This window comes from Oryzias melastigma, linkage group LG14, assembly GCF_002922805.2.
Source record: "Oryzias melastigma strain HK-1 linkage group LG14, ASM292280v2, whole genome shotgun sequence".
Classification (NCBI taxonomy): domain Eukaryota; kingdom Metazoa; phylum Chordata; class Actinopteri; order Beloniformes; family Adrianichthyidae; genus Oryzias; species Oryzias melastigma.
In genome coordinates, this window is record NC_050525.1 from 24,454,482 (window position 1) to 24,475,172 (window position 20,691).

At 37.8% G+C, this 20,691-nt stretch overlaps 1 protein-coding gene and 1 long non-coding RNA gene across 3 annotated transcripts in view; one reads left to right on the plus strand and one right to left on the minus strand.

The window, feature by feature from the left end:
• Positions 1 to 1,745: 1,745 nt before the first annotated feature.
• Positions 1,746 to 20,691, minus strand: part of mybbp1a (MYB binding protein (P160) 1a) — a 21,023-nt gene continuing 2,077 nt past the window's right edge. The window contains exons 2-27 of one of the 2 annotated variants that reach the window (XM_024266205.2): positions 20,568 to 20,663; positions 20,027 to 20,110; positions 19,855 to 19,929; positions 18,857 to 18,964; positions 18,594 to 18,784; positions 18,351 to 18,518; positions 18,023 to 18,140; positions 17,150 to 17,439; positions 16,971 to 17,081; positions 16,773 to 16,898; positions 14,900 to 15,097; positions 13,839 to 13,947; positions 13,371 to 13,464; positions 11,029 to 11,189; positions 9,644 to 9,760; positions 9,404 to 9,565; positions 9,155 to 9,328; positions 8,886 to 9,043; positions 8,610 to 8,744; positions 8,403 to 8,484; positions 6,999 to 7,130; positions 6,857 to 6,925; positions 5,214 to 5,327; positions 2,817 to 2,921; positions 2,612 to 2,736; positions 1,746 to 2,467 (exon numbers count right to left, since the gene is read on the minus strand). In XM_024266205.2, the coding sequence (XP_024121973.1) occupies positions 2,119 to 2,467; positions 2,612 to 2,736; positions 2,817 to 2,921; positions 5,214 to 5,327; positions 6,857 to 6,925; positions 6,999 to 7,130; positions 8,403 to 8,484; positions 8,610 to 8,744; positions 8,886 to 9,043; positions 9,155 to 9,328; positions 9,404 to 9,565; positions 9,644 to 9,760; positions 11,029 to 11,189; positions 13,371 to 13,464; positions 13,839 to 13,947; positions 14,900 to 15,097; positions 16,773 to 16,898; positions 16,971 to 17,081; positions 17,150 to 17,439; positions 18,023 to 18,140; positions 18,351 to 18,518; positions 18,594 to 18,784; positions 18,857 to 18,964; positions 19,855 to 19,929; positions 20,027 to 20,110; positions 20,568 to 20,663 (3,651 nt within the window). In that variant the 3' untranslated portion in view covers positions 1,746 to 2,118. The remainder of the gene's footprint in view (positions 2,468 to 2,611; positions 2,737 to 2,816; positions 2,922 to 5,213; positions 5,328 to 6,856; positions 6,926 to 6,998; positions 7,131 to 8,402; positions 8,485 to 8,609; positions 8,745 to 8,885; positions 9,044 to 9,154; positions 9,329 to 9,403; positions 9,566 to 9,643; positions 9,761 to 11,028; positions 11,190 to 13,370; positions 13,465 to 13,838; positions 13,948 to 14,899; positions 15,098 to 16,772; positions 16,899 to 16,970; positions 17,082 to 17,149; positions 17,440 to 18,022; positions 18,141 to 18,350; positions 18,519 to 18,593; positions 18,785 to 18,856; positions 18,965 to 19,854; positions 19,930 to 20,026; positions 20,111 to 20,567; positions 20,664 to 20,691) is intronic. The other variant, XM_024266204.2, reaches the window with a different exon arrangement.
• On the plus strand, positions 17,839 to 19,944 carry LOC112142681. The gene is made up of 2 exons (XR_002918628.2): positions 17,839 to 17,909; positions 17,987 to 19,944. It is a non-coding gene; the product is annotated as an uncharacterized LOC112142681 (long non-coding RNA).

Below are 20,691 nucleotides of genomic sequence, written 5' to 3' on the forward strand. Positions count from 1 at the left end.
TACTTATAGCTGGTGCAGTGTTTCTCAAACAGAGCCTTTTAACCAAACTGCTGTTCACGCTGCATGAAATCTATCTATTCTGCATTTAAATCTGTCAAATTTATGCCATCATGTAAACATAAATGTGCAGAAATGCTATTGTTTTGTAAAATATGAATAAAATGAAGCAAAAAGGAGTCACTTAAGGAAAGAACAAGAGGCTTTATATTGGCTTCCCTCCCTCATGAGCTATAAAAGAAAGCATCTAAAAGCAGTAGTTCACTGCCAGGATTTTAAATACCTCACAAAAATCAATTAACACAAAGGGAAGCTCATATTTTTTAGAGGACAGCCTTCTTTAGTTGTAAAGCTCTTGCTTTCCAGTACACATTTATTCATGTATTTTGTTCGTTATAAAAACCATCAGTTCACTGAAAAATGATTTGCTCCATCATGAACCTAAGAACTAGATCTGGACCAAAATAAAGTGCTGCTTACACTAGTTTCAGAGCTGCCAAATATAGGTCTAAAACTACATCTCTTAATGTAAACATCTTCAAAATGAATGTTCTGTTGCTTTGGGCCATGTGTAAATAGCCTCGCTAACTTGTTTTTTTTTTTTGTTTTTTTTTTGCTAATGTTAATGTATAGCTGTGTTCAGAGCATCGCTTCTGTGCCCCCGAGAGGAAAGAAAAAAAAGAGGTGAAAAGTTCCGTCTACAGTCTAGATGAATAATTTTGCATATATTTGCCATTTTTTTCCCTTTTTCAACAAGATAATGAAAGCTAAGTTTGTATTTCTATTTCCTGAGAAATTCTAACGTGCATAATGAGTTTTAGGATTTCACAGCTGTGGATTCGCAAAATAAAATCCCTTTTTTTTCCTTTTGTGTCAGTGGTGTGATGTCAAATTTAAGTCATTATTTTACTGTAACTAATTAAAAAGGAAACAGTTTTGATACAGTGGAACAGTCTCAGTAGATAAGAGAACAAAAATGTGTGATTTGTTTTCTGAAAAATATTTTCTTTGAAAAAAAATTAATTTAATATTAAAGCTGGAAAGTTTTTTTATTACTTCAAAGGATTGCATAAAAATTTGGGCTTAAGAATTATATAAATTTACAATTAAAACAACATTTTTATTATTTATAATCAAATATATTTGACAATTTATTGAGCTTCATTTTCACAAGAAAAAGGCAATAAAATAGTTACAATTTGTCATAAATAAAAAAGAAATCTTAAATTTTTTTATGCAAGAAGTTTAATTTTTAAAATGTAAAAATAACCTTTTTATATTTTTTAACCTTTTTGTTTTTCAAGCTTATTCCGTAAACACATTTTCTGATTTTTTTTTTTCAAATAATTCAATTATTCTTTAATAATATCTCCACTTATTTAGATTTTTTATTGGTAAATTATTAATTTCGACTCACCAGAACTGTATGAAGTGTATGAATGTGTGTGTGAATGGGTGAATGGGTCTGTGACTGTGAAGCGCTTTGGGCCCTTGAAGGAGGGTAGAAAGCGCTATACAAGTATACGCCATTTACCATTTACCATTTAGAACTAGAATCCCGGAATTTGATGGGATTGGTGTCAAATTTTGATTCAAGAAAAAACAAAAATACTAAAAGTAACAAACTTAAATGTCCTAAATATGCACATTTGGTTCTATAGTTTTATATTCTTCATATTTTAGATGCGAGAAAATCTTTTCTAAAGATCATCAGCTCACAAATTAAACCAATTAACTCCTACAACAAATCATTTGCTGAGATGTTTACTTGCTGTTGCATAAATGTTTTTCACCGTCAGCTTCATTTTTCTCGTTTGTCATCAATAAAGGAGAATAAAAATGTGTTTTCTTCCTTTACAGTCTGAGGTTGTCTTTCTTTAGACATGTTCAGGATGAAGAGCTTTGAATCAATTTCCAGGACGAAATACATTTATTATCGTAGACATTTTTCTAATGAACAACAGTCACTCATTGGAAAAATAACCTCTCATTTCACACCTCGCAGAGCTAAAGTTTCCACTAAAGATGTAAAAACCTTTTTTTTCTCAGAAATGACAAAGAAAGCAACTTTTTTAAAAGACGTTTCAAAACTTTGTGTCCTTTTGAACAGCAAAGCCGACATCACACTTGTCCTCCCTCTTTGGTCTGCTTGGGCTTCTTCTTCTTTTTCTTCTTCTTGGCTGGCTTGTTGTCAGACTGTGTTTTGCTCTTCTTGGCAGGGCTGGGCTCTGAAGCCGCAGCACCTTTGGCAGGTCGTTTTTGTTTGGTCTTCTTGTCGTGCTTCTTTTTGGCTTGTCCTTTCTCCGCTCCGGGTTTGTTAGAGGGGGCTGTTGTGTCTGCGGCTGGTTCCAAAACAGGTTTATTGCGCTTTATGCGTTTTTTCGTTTCTGGGAGAAAACCTTTCTTCTTTTTGAGAGCTGGCTTCTGCTCCGGCTCCGTGTCTGGCTTCGTTTTATCAACTTTGGGCTTCCTGGAAAGGTTGGAAACAAGTAAAAGGTTATCATGAAGGCTTTGAAATGAAAAACTGGAAAACACGGAGTGTGAGTAGAAATGCTGTCAGAGGGGAAAGTACACAGCTCATTTGGATTATGAATGAGGATAGAAAAGGACGTACGTCACTCCGAGGAGCTTCATCACAGCCCAGTAAGTGTCCTCCAGCTTCCCCGTGCTCTTCAGAGGGGCGGTGCTGGTCAGGGACTGCAGGGTCGTCTGGAGGGAGTCCAGGTCCACAGACAGCTTCTACAGACGGCAGAGGCAGACAGTGAGTCTGGACGGTGACCGTAATAACTCTTGTCCTCTCATGATCTCATCCCACCCACCTGCAGATGAACAGTTTTGATGAGGAACTGGCAGAGCTCCAGGACTTTGACCATCTTCTCTTTCACCAACTTGTTCTCAAGCTGATCAGCCTGAGTCTGAAGAATCTGAAAGACAAACAAATTCAGCCATTTTTGTAATACAATTCAGCTTAAAAAACCTAAATTTCAATTCACACTGAGAATGTGACACACTTTCAGGAAGACGCATTTAGCCTGAGGTGTTCACACTAGACAAGCAGGGAGGGGCTTCTACTACTTCTTTTTCTACAGTTTACATGTGGATGTGCGCCACCTGTAAATAACCATGGTATAAGTGGAAAAAACCCAAAGTGTTTTACGGCAAAACGAAGGGCTGCTGCTCCGTGAAAATTATGAGTAATTTGTGTTAATATTAACACGTCAATTCTTTTAAGCATGTCTTAACACTTTAACGCTCACAGCCCTTTTATTCATGAATCGATTGTGTTCTGATGATGAAAATGTGGGTGGTTTGTCAAAATATTATATTCAAACACATTTTTTTCCCAAAAATTGTTCAACCGCAATGCATTATGGTCTATATTTACTAGTGAGCATCAATGCACACTGGATTCTGCTAAGACTTCTGGGAAATTTCTTCGGCACTCAATTTTGGAATTGTACATTCGGACAGCACTACAACATGGCAAACACACTATATAGCGAGTAGTGAAGGAATTCTGACATAGCACTGGTTTAATTTTCAATGCATGTTCAATCGCCGCAGGTTTGAAAACGTTCTAAAAATCTGCATAGCTACTTGTGAACATGAGAGTTTTGAACGCAGAAACATTCGCGTTTCCATAGACTTTTCATTGAGAGTGAAAGATGAAACGCATGTTGCAGAGGGTGTGTTGAACGTAGCTCAACTGTTCGCAGTCTAATCTTAAAAGAGCCATCAAGCCAACTGGGACACATTTATTTAAAAATAAAATTGAAAAATATTTATTTAAAAAAAATATAACGTAAAACTTTGTAAAAACTATATATGTTTTTTCTTTTGTAAGTGCAATGAGCTGTTTTTTTTTTTTAAGAATCAGCAGAGTTCACAAAGGAGGAATAGTTTCACTTCTGCAAATAATTGTAGTTACAGATTTCTCTTTACAAATCTATCATTTTGTCCAAATTCCTCATAATTAGTGCACTATATTGGACACTAAAAATGTTGCCAGCATATCTGAATCTACAACTCAAAAATTCGGTGTCCTGGAAATTTCCCAGAAGCCAAAAATCCGTGTTCATCACTGGATTGGCAAATATAGACCACAATGCATTGTGTTTGAACAATCTGTCATCTGAAAAATCCATTTAAATGTATTTCTTTTTAAATCTTCCAAGTTTTCATCTTTATAACACAGTAGATTCATAAATGTTCATATTTAGTAGGTTTTTATGGGTGATGTTATATTGTTGTTAAAAAAATTAAAAAGTAGAGAACGCTTCTCAGAATTGCATTAAAATCCAGGGTACTGCATTGTCCTGCACTAAGTAGCTTTGGTAGTAGTGAGGAAATTGTGTTTGTGTACACTGACACTCCCACTTCTAACAATGAGCCAATTAAAAAACACATAAGGAGAGGTGTGTTCCTGTTAGCCAATCAGAAGAGACTATGGATCAACCGCCCCCCCCCAAATGCTTTGTGTTAAGAAAATCACCGGTTTAGGTTGTGAATGAAGTTTTTAGAATATGTGATAAACTTAAAGCTGATGCAAAGCAGCACAAGATTGAGATTAGAGAACCTCTAAGTGGTTAGAAAATGGCCTTTTTTCAGAAAACAAGAGTCTGTGAAGAAGATGTGACTTTATGGCCTTTAAAGAACGACGAGGACATCCAACTCATAATGAAACATCAATAAAAGCATCTTAACGCTCAAATGAAGCACTTCATTTTTCATTATTAAAAGCATTCAAACATCACTGAACAATAAAACAACAAATGAACTTGTCGTAGAAAAGTGGACTGAGAGATGGAGAAGAATGTGCGGAGGTGAAGAGGTTCTGGGAGGATTTACAGAGGCGCGTAATTAGATGTGTGTTCACCCTGGACTGTAGAGGACACACGGAGGGCAGAGAGGGGATCGCTGCCTCCTGCCATTAATCACTGCAGCAGCAAATCTCATAAACTTTCTTTACTAATAGAATTAAAACATTCAAAGGCCAAAAGCATGCTGATGGTTGAACATTCTTTCATACAGAAAATGCGAATTTAATCCGTTTTGGAGCAGAGGATTAGAAAACAAAACTCAATTTGGTTCACATTTGAAAAGTAAAAATTCCAGATTTTCTTTATTCTCTTCAGACGGTCGTTCTTGATGGATATTTTGGGTACATTTCCGACATTGCAGATGCTTTTCAGTGGTGGATAACTGAGGAAACTCACCCCTGACAGCTGCTCTGACACCTTCTGACAGAGCGCCGTCCACTTGGCGCCGCTCAGAAGCTGCTGGACCTCCTTGATCTGCATCCCTCGCAGCACCAACACACACGCCTGACCCTAAACACACAAAGGAAGACGCACACAGAGGGCACACAAACAAAGGAAAGGTAAGTCCCTCTGCTGAGGATGCATAAAGGAACCGTTCATCACTGAGTTATTGTTGTTGTAGTCTTGTGGATGATACCAGTAATCGTTGAGTCTCAACATAATTTATCAGAATGTTTTGAAGTGGGATGATGTGATGCTTATGAGTCCAGTGAAATCCTGAAGAAGGCTCATCTCTGCCTTTTTGTGTATTAAATAAATAAAACTAAATGTTTTAAAGAGTCTGGATATTTGTTGGTTAATTTCAAATATTTGGATCTTGTGGTCTGGGGGTAAAAGATCAGAAACTGAAGCGCTTGAGAAAGAAAAACCTAAAATGCTAAGCAGTAAAGTGATAATAGATTTAGCCCCCGGGAAATGGTGCATTTGCAAAGCAGAATTACATTTACAGTATGTTGCTTAAGGGAAAAAACAAATTTACTTAAAGACTTAAACATGAATTCACCTTTAGTATATTTATTTTCTTTAAGCTCTAAACTTTCTAAATCCTGTTTTTGCATCACTAAATCTGAATCGAAATGTTAAATGTTCTTTATTGTTGCCATCTTTATATCAATGCAAAATAAGTTTGTGAAATGTTAAGGTTGAAAATAAAGAAAGCAGAATACAGCGACTTCTGGCTGAACAATGGGGCGTCTTGGAATTTTAGGAAACATTTAATTTAAGAGCAGGAATTACTAATCAGATCATTTAAAAAACTACGAAGAGGACTGATTGTTTCGGACAACTAACTGTGGAATAAGGAGTAGCAACACATTTATTATAGATGTAATTTTGTAGTTTGTGGTCAATATTTTTTGGGTTAATCAGAAAAGTTCCTACTGTTTTTATGTGTTACATTTGACCACTCTGGACCTTATTTTTTGTCGTCATCCTTTTTTTCCCTAAAAAAACCCCTCGGTGGTGTAAAAGAAAAGGTTGAAAGTTTGTTATAATAAGAACATTTCATAAAGACGCTTTATGGCTATGTTTTGATCTTTATCTGCGCCACAATGTCACAGATTTAAATGAAAATACCTAAAAATTAAGTTTTTAAAAGCAATTATTATACTCGATTAAAAATAGATTAATTAGATTAATTAATTACAGGTCATGATTAATTCATCGTACCAAAATATTAATGGCACTAAAACGTAAGATGAAGGTCTGCCTTTAGGATTTAGGTGCCGACTTCATCAGGAGATTCTGGAACAGTGTTTCCCGGCCCGGTTCCTCGGGGAACGCTGTCCTGCATTTGTTCCAATCCCACCCTGCTCAAACACACCTGCCTCTAATGGCCGCTATTATCAGGCTTCTGCAGAGGCTGAGCTGAATCAGGTGTGCTTAAGCAGAGGCACATGGAAGAGATGCAGGACGGTGTTCCCAGAGCTGGGAAACACTGATCCAGGGTCCAAAGCAAACATGATTGATGGAATCCAACAACGTTCGCCTTTTCTTTATTCATTTTCTCTCATTTCTTTGGCTAAAATGATGAGATTTACCTGCTGATGGTCTCTGACTCCAGATGTGATGTGCTGCACAGCTGTATCCAACAGGTCCACACACAAAACCTGGACAAGAACCACAGCCATCAGTAACTGCAGCAGCCTGACCCGGATTTAGGTTTGATGAATGTGGACTCACGGGGAATCTGTTGAACAGGTCTGTGAACATCTGAGAGGTCAGAGGGCTCTTCCTCCGGCTCAGGAAAGAGACCAGAGCTTCTCTGAAGACTCTGGTGACCCGCTCCACGTCCACGTGGCCCATGACCTTCAGCTAAGCAGGAACAGACAAATGTCAGAGTCGTCGTTTTAAATTTGTACTTTTATTTGTTTAATTTTCTATATTTTCTACAAATTTATGAAGTGTACTTTAGAGTTTAAACTGTTTTTTAATTTTCCAAGTATTTTCTTCTCAAATTTACAGTCTGGTTTTTCATTCTCTTTTTGATTATTCTGATTTGACCCCATAATAATCCAGCTGTTTTTGTCAAATGGATCAATTTTTGTCCATTTGAGGTCTCGTTTTGCATAATAATCTGATTTTTGCACATATCTTTGCAATGTAAGGACGTTCTTTTTTCTATTTATTAATCAGTATTTACCATCCACATGAAGAGAACTGTACAGGAATCTCATTAAACGGGTATAATGACAATAAAGGTTTTCTATTCTACTGATTCATAAAGTACAGCTGATCTGATTAGTTCTCAACACGAGGTTCTGCCTCTTTTATGATCCTCCTGAAGGTTTAATCTTGGTTCCAAATTTTCCGTATTTGTGGATAGAAGCTTTTATTTGGGCGTTTTTTTCCTTAACTCATTTCCAAAACCATATGTTATAATTTTTGTCCTCATTTGTACTTGAATTTCTTCAGGTAGCAGCTTTTCTTCCTGAGATATTTTGACTTTGTCAGATGCTTTTGTTGAACAGGGTTTTTTTTGTTAAAATTACTCAGGATTAGGCATAAAAAAACAGTAAAACTGGACTTTCCAAAACTATAAATCAACAGATTAATCTTGATTTAGAAACTGGGATGGTAAGAAATAATGATTTTGCAATTTTACAGATTTTACTTCTTGTTTTTTAGGAAGTTTTGACCTACACCATCATTCTTTCTGTGGAAAAGTGCCGTAGAAATAAACTTCCTTACTAAATAACTCAACAAAGGAACATTTACAATATCCAAATGTTGTTTGTTTTGGAGCAACAACAAACACTAAAGTAAAGGAGGAGATTCCTGTGAAGATGACAGATGAACAAAAAGGAGGCCAAGTAATCCAGGACACTTCTTGACCCAAAAAAAATCCCGGAGCAGACCTGAGGACACTCAGCAGGTATGAACAGTTTTTGTTCTGACCCCGAGGAAAAACAAAACCTGCTGTTTATTTATTTTAGATTAAAAGAGAACTAAAATAAAACACCTGTAGTCAGGTGTTTGTATGAATATCCTGTTTTTTTGTTTTTTTTTTATCTTCGCTCAACGATCTGAGAAAAACAACGTTCACAAGACGACGTCAAACTTAAAGGAGGTCAATCATAAACCTACATCTTTTCCTGCAGGTTTCGGAGCCTCTTTGGTGTCGGCAGGAAGAGCTCCTCGCAGAAGTTTCACCAAATACAGACACGCACTGAGGGAAGGACAGGAACTTGATCAACATGGAGTCACTCCAACTTTAATGCATACTTTCTATCTCTTTTAAGCAAATATATATTATCTAAAACTTTCAAAGTAACAGCGTAGATGGGATTTTACCTAAAGTAGTAGAGGCACAGCGAGGAGTCGGACAGTTTCTGGCATTTGCTCATCAGCTTCTCCAGCAGGTCATGCAGCTCCCCCTGTTGGTCGCCTGCGGTTCTGCAGTAACTTTTCGACCTACAAAGCTGGTTCCTGAGAGAAAAACATGATCATGTTATCGAAGAGTAAAGCTAAGAAAAAAGTTATATGATCTTGAAAAGGGAAGAAATGTTTGATGTTTAAGTTCAGGAAACTCTGCTGATAGATATGAAGCAGTTAAAGGTATTTCTGTACTGGAAGATATCTGCAGCTCTCCGGAGGAAGTCCTGTGACTGCTGGTCGCTGGACGAGTTCATTTCTCTGTCGATCACATTCAGCAAAGGCTCCACCAAACTCAAAACTAGAGGGTTGGTGGCCTGTCGGTTCACCAACACTTCCACCAGGTCCAGCACCTACAACCAAAGAGAAGGATGACTTTTGTCAGACCAGCTGCAGAGATTTTATTCAGGTCTCCGGATGTTTCTGAGAACCTGAAAGGTTTTTTCAAATTAAAGAAGAATTACCTTGATCTTAAAGTCCAACATCAGATTTTTCTCTTTCTGTAGTTTGGCTTTCTCGTCTTTTTTGGCCTGAATCTTTTTCTTCTGCTCCGAGAACAGCGCAGACAAGCTTTTGTCCAGCTTCATCATCTCTTCATCATCCAGATCTTCATCGCTGCTGGCATCCTCCTCAGTGGCCTGAATGTAAAAACAACTTCATATCTCTGCTTTTCAGTCAGGAAATATTCAAAATGTCAATCACTAAAGTCTCACCAGAGCGTTCTGCTTCTGGAGGACCTTCATGAGCTCCGAGCGGAAGTTTTGGTCCACCTCCTCCTCTTCTTCCATCTGCTCCTCCTCTTCATCCTCCAGCATTTCTGCATCGTCGCTCTCCTCTTCCTCTGAATCATCTTCTGACCCATCCGACTCCTCATCCTGTCGACCAAACAAATAAAATCTGTTTCTATAAGCTAAGAAAGTACAGACCTGTTCCTCTGAAGACGAAGAACCGACCTCTGTCTCTTCATCTTCTTCCTCCTCATCCTCTAGTTTCCTCTTCTTCGTTTGGGTCCCATCATCAGTGACGACCACGGCGCCGTTCTCCTCGCTGTCCTTATCTGGGTTCAGCACCTAGATAGAATCCAAATTCCATTAATGTTATCTAAAAATCTCTAGAAAAAAGCAAATATTTAATAAACGGTTCACAAAAATTCATCCTGAAGTATTTCCTTCATATTTGTTCACGGAAAAAAAAAATCTACAGATTTATAAAAGTTTACGGATTATGAAGGAAGATGTTCCCACAAACACAGAAATATAATACTTTAAACATTCGTTAAAGAAACGGAGATCTAACTTCACTAAAAAAAGATTTTAAATGTGTTTGCATTCACTTTGCAGCTATTTATATTTAATGTGTTTTCAATTTAATTCATTTTATTTAGAAAAGATCATTTATTTGATTTCCTTTTTAGTAAAATTCATGTTTCCATTTTGAATTTCACACGATTTCCTGTTAATACTAGTATTTTCATTACTGAAGTCTAAAAATTTGGATTTAACAGCAAAGCGAAGAAAGTTAATTTTCAATACAGCAAACTTTTACTTTTTCCTTTGAATTGTGAAAACATTTACAATTAACACCTTTAAATTCCATACTCAGATTAAAAATACTTGATATTAATAATCTAACAAGAATAAATTAGAATACTTTTCTCTTCTGTCGTAATTTAAGGTTTTTCAGAGTTTTAAGAAATTCTGCTCTCAGATTAAAATGTGGATTTTTGAACTTGAACTTTAGTTTGAGACAAAAATAATTTAGAGACATAAAAATTCAATAATTGGGCAACAATTTTTATTATTTGATGCAAATATCTGAACAGTGTGATCAGATTATTTTTGTTCATCTGTTAAAGAAATCTAAAACTATTGTTCATCTGAGCTGCTGAAAGCTGAATTTGCAGGGATTACAGGACGTATAAAAGCTGCAAACGTACGGATCACCGCAGGAGGTGAGATGACAGGAAAGTCATGAAAATCCAGCATCCACAGCTGGAAGGTGACAGACGTTTAGTATCTGCAGGCTGAGTTCGTGGTTTCATATCTGAGAACTTCTGGATCATTTGCAAAAAGAGTTTCCTTGTCAGGAAGATCATTTAGGATAATCTGAGATCTGGGATGCCTCAGAGCTCAGCAGGCCGCTCATTTTTATGCTTTTGAAACCAAATTTGGATAAATAAGTGACTGCTTTCATCCTTTAGGTTTGGCTGAGTGACGAATGACAACAAAAGGTAAACAAGGAAACGTGGTTAGTCCTTATTGAACGGATTTATCACCAGGACACTTCGGTGAAATGACTTTCTAAAATGAATTTGGACGACGATGGATGTCTCACTCACGTCCAGGATGGCGTTGAGCGCTGCGAGGTTGAGGTGGGGGCAGATGGAGGAGAAGACCGTCTTGCAGACCAGCCGGATGTGTCGGCTCGGCTGGGACAGCAGGGACAGGAGAATGTCCACCATCACCTCCACCCACTCCGGCTCCTCCTCCTGCTCTGAAGCTGTGGACAAAAACTCATTTAAAACCATACATTTTAAAATACATTTTAAACTTCTTATGAGATTCTTGGAGTGGAAGTGCTCCTCCTGAATAAAACACGAGGATATACATTTATATTAATATATTTATTATTTTTTTAATGATGTTTTTCGACATTTCAGTTGTATTTTTGCTATTTTTTATTCCAATTGTATCCTATTTTCTACCTTAAACATCAATTTGCTCTACTGTCATGTTAAAAAATACCATATAAATAAAATTCCAGTTCAAAATCAAAGTAAATTACATTATTTGGTTGCCTTAAATTATTATTTTAATAGTCGACTAATCACCGATTGTTTTTTCAGATTAGTTGACTAATCGGGTCATGGTAAACTGGATGTAAAGCACAAATCATGACCATCCTTAGCTTTAAACTAACTAAAAACTAGATGTATAGCACTACCTGCAATAATGCTAGTGTGAATGTTGTAAGCTGAATTTGATAGCTAAAAATGCTGAAGCTAATAGCTGAAACCCTGAATCTGATAGCCAGCTAAAATATTAGTTAAATGCCAAATAAGCCTGAAAAAAAAGCCTAAGTTAGCCAAAACAGCTAGTATGTAGCTGAAATATTAGCTAAACTCCAAAATAGCCTAAAAATATTAATTAATGTCAAAATAGTCCAAAAAGCTAGCATAAAGCCATTATAACTTTCAACATTGTTACACTCCGACTCCATATAATATAAAGTATCGACTATTAAATTAGTCGTCGACAATTTTAATAGTCGATTAGTCGACTAATCGTGGAAGCCCTACTCAACACCGATGCTTGTTTTAGCAAAAAAAATAAAAAAAAGAACATTTTGCTGATTATCCGAAGAGAAACAAATGCAAATTTAACAGCATCAATCTATGAAAGGTTGATGGGTTTTCCATATTTGGCTGTGAACTTTCATCACATCGGAATAAAAACATAAGTACCAACATCTGATCTTTTTACACTTATAGTGACATATTGATTTAAAGGATTGTTTGCAGAGATGGAAATAATGTTTGCACAATGCAAAACCCCTTTCTGAGCAAAAACAAATCCCTGTCTTTTACCTAAATATAATGTTACAGCATTATATAATCCTTTTTTAGACATTAAAGATATTTTCACAGGTTTTAAGGTATTTCTCTTTGCTCTACACCTTACCAAACTTTATTTTTAAATCATCACAGTTGAGGATTTTTTTGTCTAATGAGGAGCTAAGATCTAGAAATAAGGAAATTCTGATTTAAATGAGTGGAAAATCATTTTGCCTTATACTCTTCACAATAGAAAAACTTGACTTAAGACTCAAAAAACTCAAATTTCACTGTAATTTTTGTTTCAGCTTCAAGGATGTTATTTCAAATTTTTTAAAAAATAAACTGGCATTTATTGTGATTATTTTAAAAAACAAAAATTTAGATTTATGTTTAAGGAATAAGAGGTAGTTTTAGATTTTACAAAGATTTATTAAGATAGGCCAACTTGTACCAAAATTTTGTTCTAAATTGAGTCATTTATTACACAGTTTTTAGTCACTAATCAAACTGAACAACAATTAGGTACAATAACTCATTGGCTTAGAACTAGGAATAAAAATATTCAATTTAGGGCTGCATGACATTTTATTTTAGGTATTTCTGTCCAACACATTTAACTTATTTTTCTCTTTAAATGCTTGGTTGGAACTCCTTGTTCCTAGATTCTAAAATAATAGAAGATTTCCTTGTAAAGTAAAGAGAACTTGCTGCATGCACAGAAAATGTTACTACTTTCAAGTGAATATTAATATTTTTTTTCCCATTATTAAACTACATTTTTTGCAGTGTACTGCTGTCTGAATCTATAACAGAGCCCTGGAAATTCTTTGTGAAAAATTAGTGTTCACCAATGCGTTTGAACAATGTGTCATTGGAAAAAAATGTATTTAAAATGTACGTTTTTATAAATCCTCCAGGTTTTGATCACCAGAACACAGTGGATTCATAAATAGTCTTTGTAAAATGTTCGTATTTATTAAGTTTTTACTTACTTGCTGTTAAAAAATTGAATAAAAAGTTGTGATAATGAGTATAAATTACAATAAAATCCTGATAGACCGGCATTAAACAGTATTTTAGGGGTCAGACAGTAGTGACAAAACCTCTCCTATTGATGACCTCACCTTGCTTTTTCTTTGTCTTCTTGGCTTTTTTTTCCTGAGCTTTATCCACACAGGTTTGCAGGTCTTTCATGGTGTCCAGCAGCTCCTCGGGAGCCTTCAGAACAAGAATAGAATAGAATAGAATAGGCTTTATTGTCATTGTGACATGCACAACAAAATTCCAGAGAGTGTCCTTACAGTTGTGTGTTCTGAAAAAATTAAGCGTAATAATACAATGTACGATAAGGCAAGTTTAAAAAAAAAAAAAACAGAAGAAAAACAACAATAGAAACATTTTAGTCCACTCATTTGACAAATTTCCCCCTTTTTTGCACTAAAAGTCCACTAATTTCACAGAATATTCCACTTATAGCACTAAATGTATCACTTATAGCACAAAAAGTTCACTTATAGTGCAATGTTTTCAGAAGTTATCTCATTCTGAATCCTGCAAACAGAAAAGATCTGAGCTCAGCTAGATTAGTTTACCTTGAAGAGATGCATGCCGATTAGAAGGAAGAGCTGCTGAAAGGCGTTGCTCTCCGCCGTTAACCCTTTCTTTGCTTTCTTTTTCAGGTTTGTCACCGACTCCATCATGCTGGAAGACAACATTTTTTTCCCATTAGGAACGTAAGGCTGTGCATCATTATCTGCTGATATTTTACATAATAACATCATTTTCTGCATTGGCCTTCGTGTATACTTATATGGCGCTTTTCTCCTTTGAAGCCCCAAAGTGTTTAGTACACCAAATGCTTTGACCAAAGTGTCCATGAATGCATCATCACACCTGCAAATGAATTCCATGCTTCTGCTTGTTTCCAATTTTTGTTTTTATTAAATAAAAAAAAAATCTTTTCAACCTTCCAGAGTAACCCATAAGGGTTTTTTTTTAACCTATTTTTAATATTTGCTTTATTTTTTACCACTTTTTTTTTAATGTTGCCAATTTTAAATACAATCTTTTACAATAAAATGGTCTTTCTGTGCTGTTGTTTCTGAAAGAGGTTTTAAAATAGTACAAATCCACAATTGTTCTCCAAGAAATGTATTTTTCAGTCTCACACATGCAATGGAATCACTAGTGTGTTCTGATAATTGACTGTATCTAAGAACTGGACCGAGTGAGTGTGATGTCACTCATAAAAATGGTTTACTTCCAGCTTCAACCAAATTAAATCAATTGATTTGCCATTATTTAGTATACAGACGCCACCATGTTGGAGACAAACATCATCAATGAGCAAATAAAAGTGTAAATGCTCAGGTAAAAAACAAGTCTTTGGTTGATTTCCCTCAATATTTTTGTTTTTGATAAACTATAGTTTGAGCTTTGAGTTGGACAAGTTTTGTGTATTTGGAACAAAACTTTTAGATTTATGGGAAACCCTGAAGAGAATTTATTTTTACTAAGAGTTTTATCCTCAGCAAATAAAACCAAAGTTCTAAATATTAGTATTTGATATCAACCATCATTTAATGAAAATATTATAACTTCCAACAGTCCAGCTTATTTAACCAGTGCATGAATCAGAAGGACGGGACCTTACCCGTCCCAGGCCTGTCTCTGCTCAGGAGTGAAGGGCTGACTGGTCTGGACCTGTTTGGGGTGGTTCAGCAGAACATGGGCGTACTGGGCCATGTGGTCGATCCACATGGCGCCGTCGGCTCTTACGCCCAGGACCCGCTTCTGACTGGCGGCACTGCCACCATCACAGAGAGGCGCGCGATGCAGCGACATGAGGAGACTGTGGGAGATCAGAGAGGAGTCAAAGTCACATGCAGCTGTTTTAGGGGACGTCATGGAAATGGAGCATAATATGACCGAGTGTGTGGTGAGTGTGTCATGAAGTATTTGTAAGGTATGTTACATATACTAAGGCCTTGGTCTGCATGATCCCTTAGGCGAAAAATGAGTTCCCCTGCAGGGATTTGGATTCAGACGTTACAGCTGGGGCTCAAAACAGTAAATTCTTTGGTTTAAAACAAACAAGCTAATAGACTGCATCACCAATCAGCTAATATTTAAGAGGAAAGTAGGGGGATTTCAACCGTTAAAGGTGTAACAAAATAAAACAAAAACAAAACCACAAAACCGTAGATCGCTAGTTAAATTTGTCTTTTTTGACCAAAATGCAGGGAAGGAGGGAATTTCTGAGCAATTTCATATAAAAGTAAAACAGACAAATTTCCGCTTTGAGCGCGCCTTTACTCCTCTTATTTTTTCAACCTTAAAGTTTTAAAGTAGCACCAACAGCAGCAACACTGCACACCCCTCTTCTCCCCCAACCCAGCTTAGACAGCAGCTACAAGACGGGAGGGGCGCTGCACTGCAGAGTTATTGATAACATCAACTTTTGAGTTATTTTATTTACGGCTTTTAATTATTACTTCTGAAATTAGAGGTGCGTCAAACTGTTAAAAAAAAAACCACACACATATATATATATATATATATATAAAATCCTTGTGATTTGGGACCCCTTCCAACAGATGTCGCCCTAGGCAGCCGCCTATGCCCACACAGCCCTGCACACAGGAAGGATGTACGGGAAATGTCGTCATACAGCGGCCTTACGCCACACTCTAGTCGTTAGTAAGGTGCAAGTACTCGCTCCTCTTTAAACCGCCTTCAAATCAAACTTTATTTATATATATATATATATAAAAAAAAAAAACGCTTCTCATACCTTGCGCAACCCAAAATGTTGCATGCAGGGTGTGTTCACGTGGTACGTAAATGTCCATAGGACGTTCACACAAGCCATGCTCTGATTGTATAATTTTATAATTTCTAACTGTCAGGTTGCACACTTATCATATAAACAGAATTTATGGGCTTCCTGCACAGGATTTTGGTGGGGTTGAAAAAAAGATAAATCATTACGACGTGCCTGCGTCTCACCTAATTCACCTTTACGTGTTGTATAACTAAAGTCTGCTGCTCCCAGCATGCCCATGGAAAAAAATGTGCATGAACGTTTTCGCTCCACAGGTGGTATGACCTTATTATCTCACGCGGGCGATGAAATACCTGCAGACACTCATAAGGACAGACTGACCAAAACTTAAAGGATCTTGTTCGTCTTGCAGAAGACAAGGTCACGACAAAAACACTGAGGTGACCGAGCGTTTTCCATTATCAGTCCTCATTTAGGGAATTCCTGCAGAACTGCATAACCTGAGCAGCCTTAAATGTCAACTAAAAACATACTTTTTTACAATGACTTTTAACACTCAGTCAGTGGCTTTTTATTTTTTTGTATTTGTTTTGTTGCTCCAGTAGTTTGGAATTGATTCCCAGACTGACAAGAAATCAATCAGTTTTAAGAAGTCAAATAAAGCATTAAAATGCTTTTCAGTTCATACAAAAACAGGAACTCATATTTTGTTTTTTAAGACAATGAGGAGATTTAAACTTACCCAAAGAAAGAATTGACCAGCGCCCCTCTGGTTTTATCATCCAGAGGAACAGAGAGCGTCTGTTGAGTCTCTTTGATGTCCTGGGAAACCTTCTTGGTGCTGAAGAAAGCGTGAAAAAACACAAACCTGGAAAGAAAGAAAACATCAAATTAACGGTTTTCTCCTCGTTTCCTCCTGGTCACAAAGAGCGACCCTCACCGGGCCACGTCCATGATGAGAGCCTCCTCCTTCTTCACTTGATGGTTATCGATGATGGAGCAGAGTCGAGGTACGAGCCACTTCCTCAGGCGGGAGACCGGACTCTCCATCCTGGAGGAAGACCAGCAGGATTGTTGCTTTGCATCAACATTTGCACTCAGCTCAACAAACAAACTCACTGTTGCTGTGCTTGTTGCTTGTCCTTCTGCTTGCGTGTGCTGAAATCCAGCAGCTTTGTCATCTGAGGCTGCAGGAACATGCTCCTCAGCCAGTCCACGTAGCTCTGCAGAGCTGCAGGCTGCAGGTGCTGCACCACCCTCCACACCGACGGCACCACGGGGTAGCCGTTGTTGGTCAGCGAGGAGAAGGCCACCACGACGGCCAGCTGTTTGTCCGAGTCCTGGCAGTCACTCAGGAAGTCCGACACGTATTTATCCATCTCCGGGGCCAGTTTGAAGCGGTCTGGTTTCTGAAAAAAAGAAATGACTCAAACATTACAAAAAGAAATGTCCCCCTGCTGGTCAACAGAACCGATTTTTAAAGCTTTATCTGTATTCTTTCATATTTCAGACAAGGTGTGACAATATATCCCATTATTCACCATTAATTAGATATTTTAGTGCATTTTTTTTAAATCTAATTTTTGCATTACTTCTGTTCTGCACACCTGGAGGAGCATTTTAATTTTATCTCGCTCATACGACAGTCATTTAATCAAAATAAAAATATTTCATAAATTATTAGAACTTCAGTCCTGTTTTATATATATATATACATATATATATATATATTTTTTTACAAAAGTAGACTGTTTAATACGTGGTGCATTGTGTTGTCATGGTAACATCTTCAGTATGAGGCACAAACGAATAGTGCTCCGCTCTAGCTGTCATTTCAGAAAAATTGTAATGAATTGTTAAAAAAGCATAATTTTAGAGAGTAAGTTCACCTATTAGTGCTTGTTTTTGCCCAGATAATGAAGCAAAAGTTTATTTAAAAAATGTGTGTGTTTGCAGTTTAAAAAGTTCAAACCTTTTGATTTGGACACTGACCTGGGCAGCCACGACATGTTCTCCATAGTGCATCATCACTTCTCCAGACAGAACCTCCTTCAGCTGGGATAAGGAGAGCAGAGGCAGAGCGCTGCCGAGCAGACGGAAGCTCAGGTAACTGACAGAAACGGGATGAACACGGGACAGGAAGTCAGTACGAGAAGTTCTGCCGCAGCTGTGAACTGCATCAATAGCAACACAATGAACAACCACAGGCTGTAATCATCTGATCCATACGGATGTCAGAAACCAAAAGGAGGTCATTTATCTCAGCGGTTATAACTCCAGGAATGAATCAACAGCAGATCCCCTTCAGGTAAGAACTCACTGAGTCGGGCCGGACGGCTCCTTGAACATGCCCTCGGTGATGGCTCTGTTCCAGAAGAGCTGGAAGCTGTCTTCCTTCAGAGAGAGCTTCAGGAGGTCCAGGGCCACGGCTGGGAGAACCAACTCCTTCTTTACCGAGTGCGCCGCCATCTTCAGCACCCCGATCAGCCTGACAGGGACGTGATCGGATGTTTCATTTGGGTCAAACAGAGCAGATGTGGAGAAACCCTCAGAGAGCTCCTACCTGGGGATGTTGTCAGCATTGATGATGGTGGAGGAGCCCAGGAGGCTTTTCAGCTTCTTGGGTTTGAGCGTATGCGGGAAGCGCTGCAAAGCCACCAGCAGCAGCTGCAGCTGCTCTGGAGTGTTGAAGGCGGAGGCCAGGTCCGACTTCAGGGCGCTCAGCAGGACCTCCTCAAACACTTCCTCTGGGATCTGAGAAGGCATCATGGTAACATGTGTTCTGACTGTAGTAACGGATAATTAAAGGAGAGGCGCAGCGGTTACCTCCGTGAGGATGTCCATGATGGTTTTGGTGGGCAGGTCCTTCAGGTGTTGCCTGTGCTGGCTGAGGCTCTGGAGGAGCTGCACACACGCGAGCACCACCTGCGGCTCCTGCAGACACACAGTTCTGAGACTACGACACAAAAACTTGCCCCCCAATGCATCTGTGATCTTTAAAGTCCCATTGATCATCTTTTCAGCTACTTTCAAAGCCTTCCCGATGGTTTTATAATCATGATCATGTTGTTTTTAGCCAAAAATACAAAAAAAGTGTCGTTTTCTACAACAGTTTCTGCAGACTGGCAGGAGTTCACTAGAAATTAAAGTTGCTAAAAATCCAATTTTGCTTTTTTAAGATGTACCAGAGGGTCTTTAAATTATGTAGAATATGTGGCTTTTTCGATGCTTTGATAATGAAACTCCATTTGTCATTTAAAAAACCTCAAGCTAAATCAAGCAGCACCTATAAAACCAAAGTACAGAACAAAGATGTGCTAAATGTGAACTTTAAATTCAAAAATTTACTAAATAATGTAATATATATGACTTTAAATAAAAAAGTTTTTTTTTTACATTTCTCACAAATGCAAAAAAGTTTATCTTGTTTTCCAGAGTTGAGTTTAGGTTATTAGTTTATCATGACAGCTAAAATATACATTAAGCAGAGATTTTTTAGTAGCTAATTTCCATCTGTAGTCCCTTTACAAAACAAAATGTAATGGCTAAAGATAAACATATTTACCAATTTGGAAAAAAAGTTTAAGAAAAATAACTGCCATTAAAAAAACAGACAAAAAAAATAAAGTGGCTTTTTTATAAATTTGTATTGTACAGTTCTGACCAGGATGGCAGGGGCAGAAGGGGAGAGTGAGGGGTGTCTAGGGCAAATCGGGTTGTGCATGTGGGGTATACTACACCACTACTGGCTTTAGTGTTTATAGTTACTGCTGGAAAAACAACAAAATCTCCCGACGGTCTTTAATGAAAGTACAAATGCTCACTTTAAAGAGTCGCCCGGACTGGTGAAGAGCCAGAACACCAAACAGGCTTCCAAACATGGCATTTTTCGCTAATTTCTGTAAAAAAAAAAACAAAAAAAAAACAAAGTGAAAAGTTATTAGCACAAAAGCCTCACACATTGATAATGTGTTCCCTAAAATGACCAGGACGGACCTTTTTCACAGCCTGCAAGCTGTGCTTCTGTTTAACTCTGTCGAGAATGCTCTGCAGTGGGATCTCTTCAAATGCAACCAACACCTGAAAAACAAACACACACAGAATTGAAATGTTTGCAGGAGTGTTTTTGATTAAGAAAATAAAAACCTTCTTTTCTTTCTAGAAGAAAGTAGCTTTGCTTTAAGATTATTTGATGTTTTTGGCGTATACTTGTATAGCGCTTTCTACCCTCCTTCGAGGGCCCAAAGCGCTTCACAGTCACAGACTCATTCACCCATTCACACACACATTCACACACTGGTGGTGGCTCCGCTGCCGAACACTGGGGCCAACCTCCCACCAGAGGCAATTCGGGGTTCAGTGTCTTGCCCAAGGACACTTCGACACATGGGCGGGCAAGGCGGAGTCGAACCAGCTCACTTCTGATCAGGAGTCGACCGCCCTACCACTGCACCACTCCTGTGTTCATCATGTCATCTTGTGATTAAAAAATGTGAATTAAAGGTCTCAAACAACCTTCAGCAGTGAATTCTCTCACCTGTCCCAACGCCAGGCTGAACCCCGGTCTGGCGGTTTCCCGTGTGTGACCCAGTCCATCCACCAGCCTCTTAAAGGTGTATTCCAACTCATCGTTCTGCATCAAAAAAAAGCACAAAGAAGAG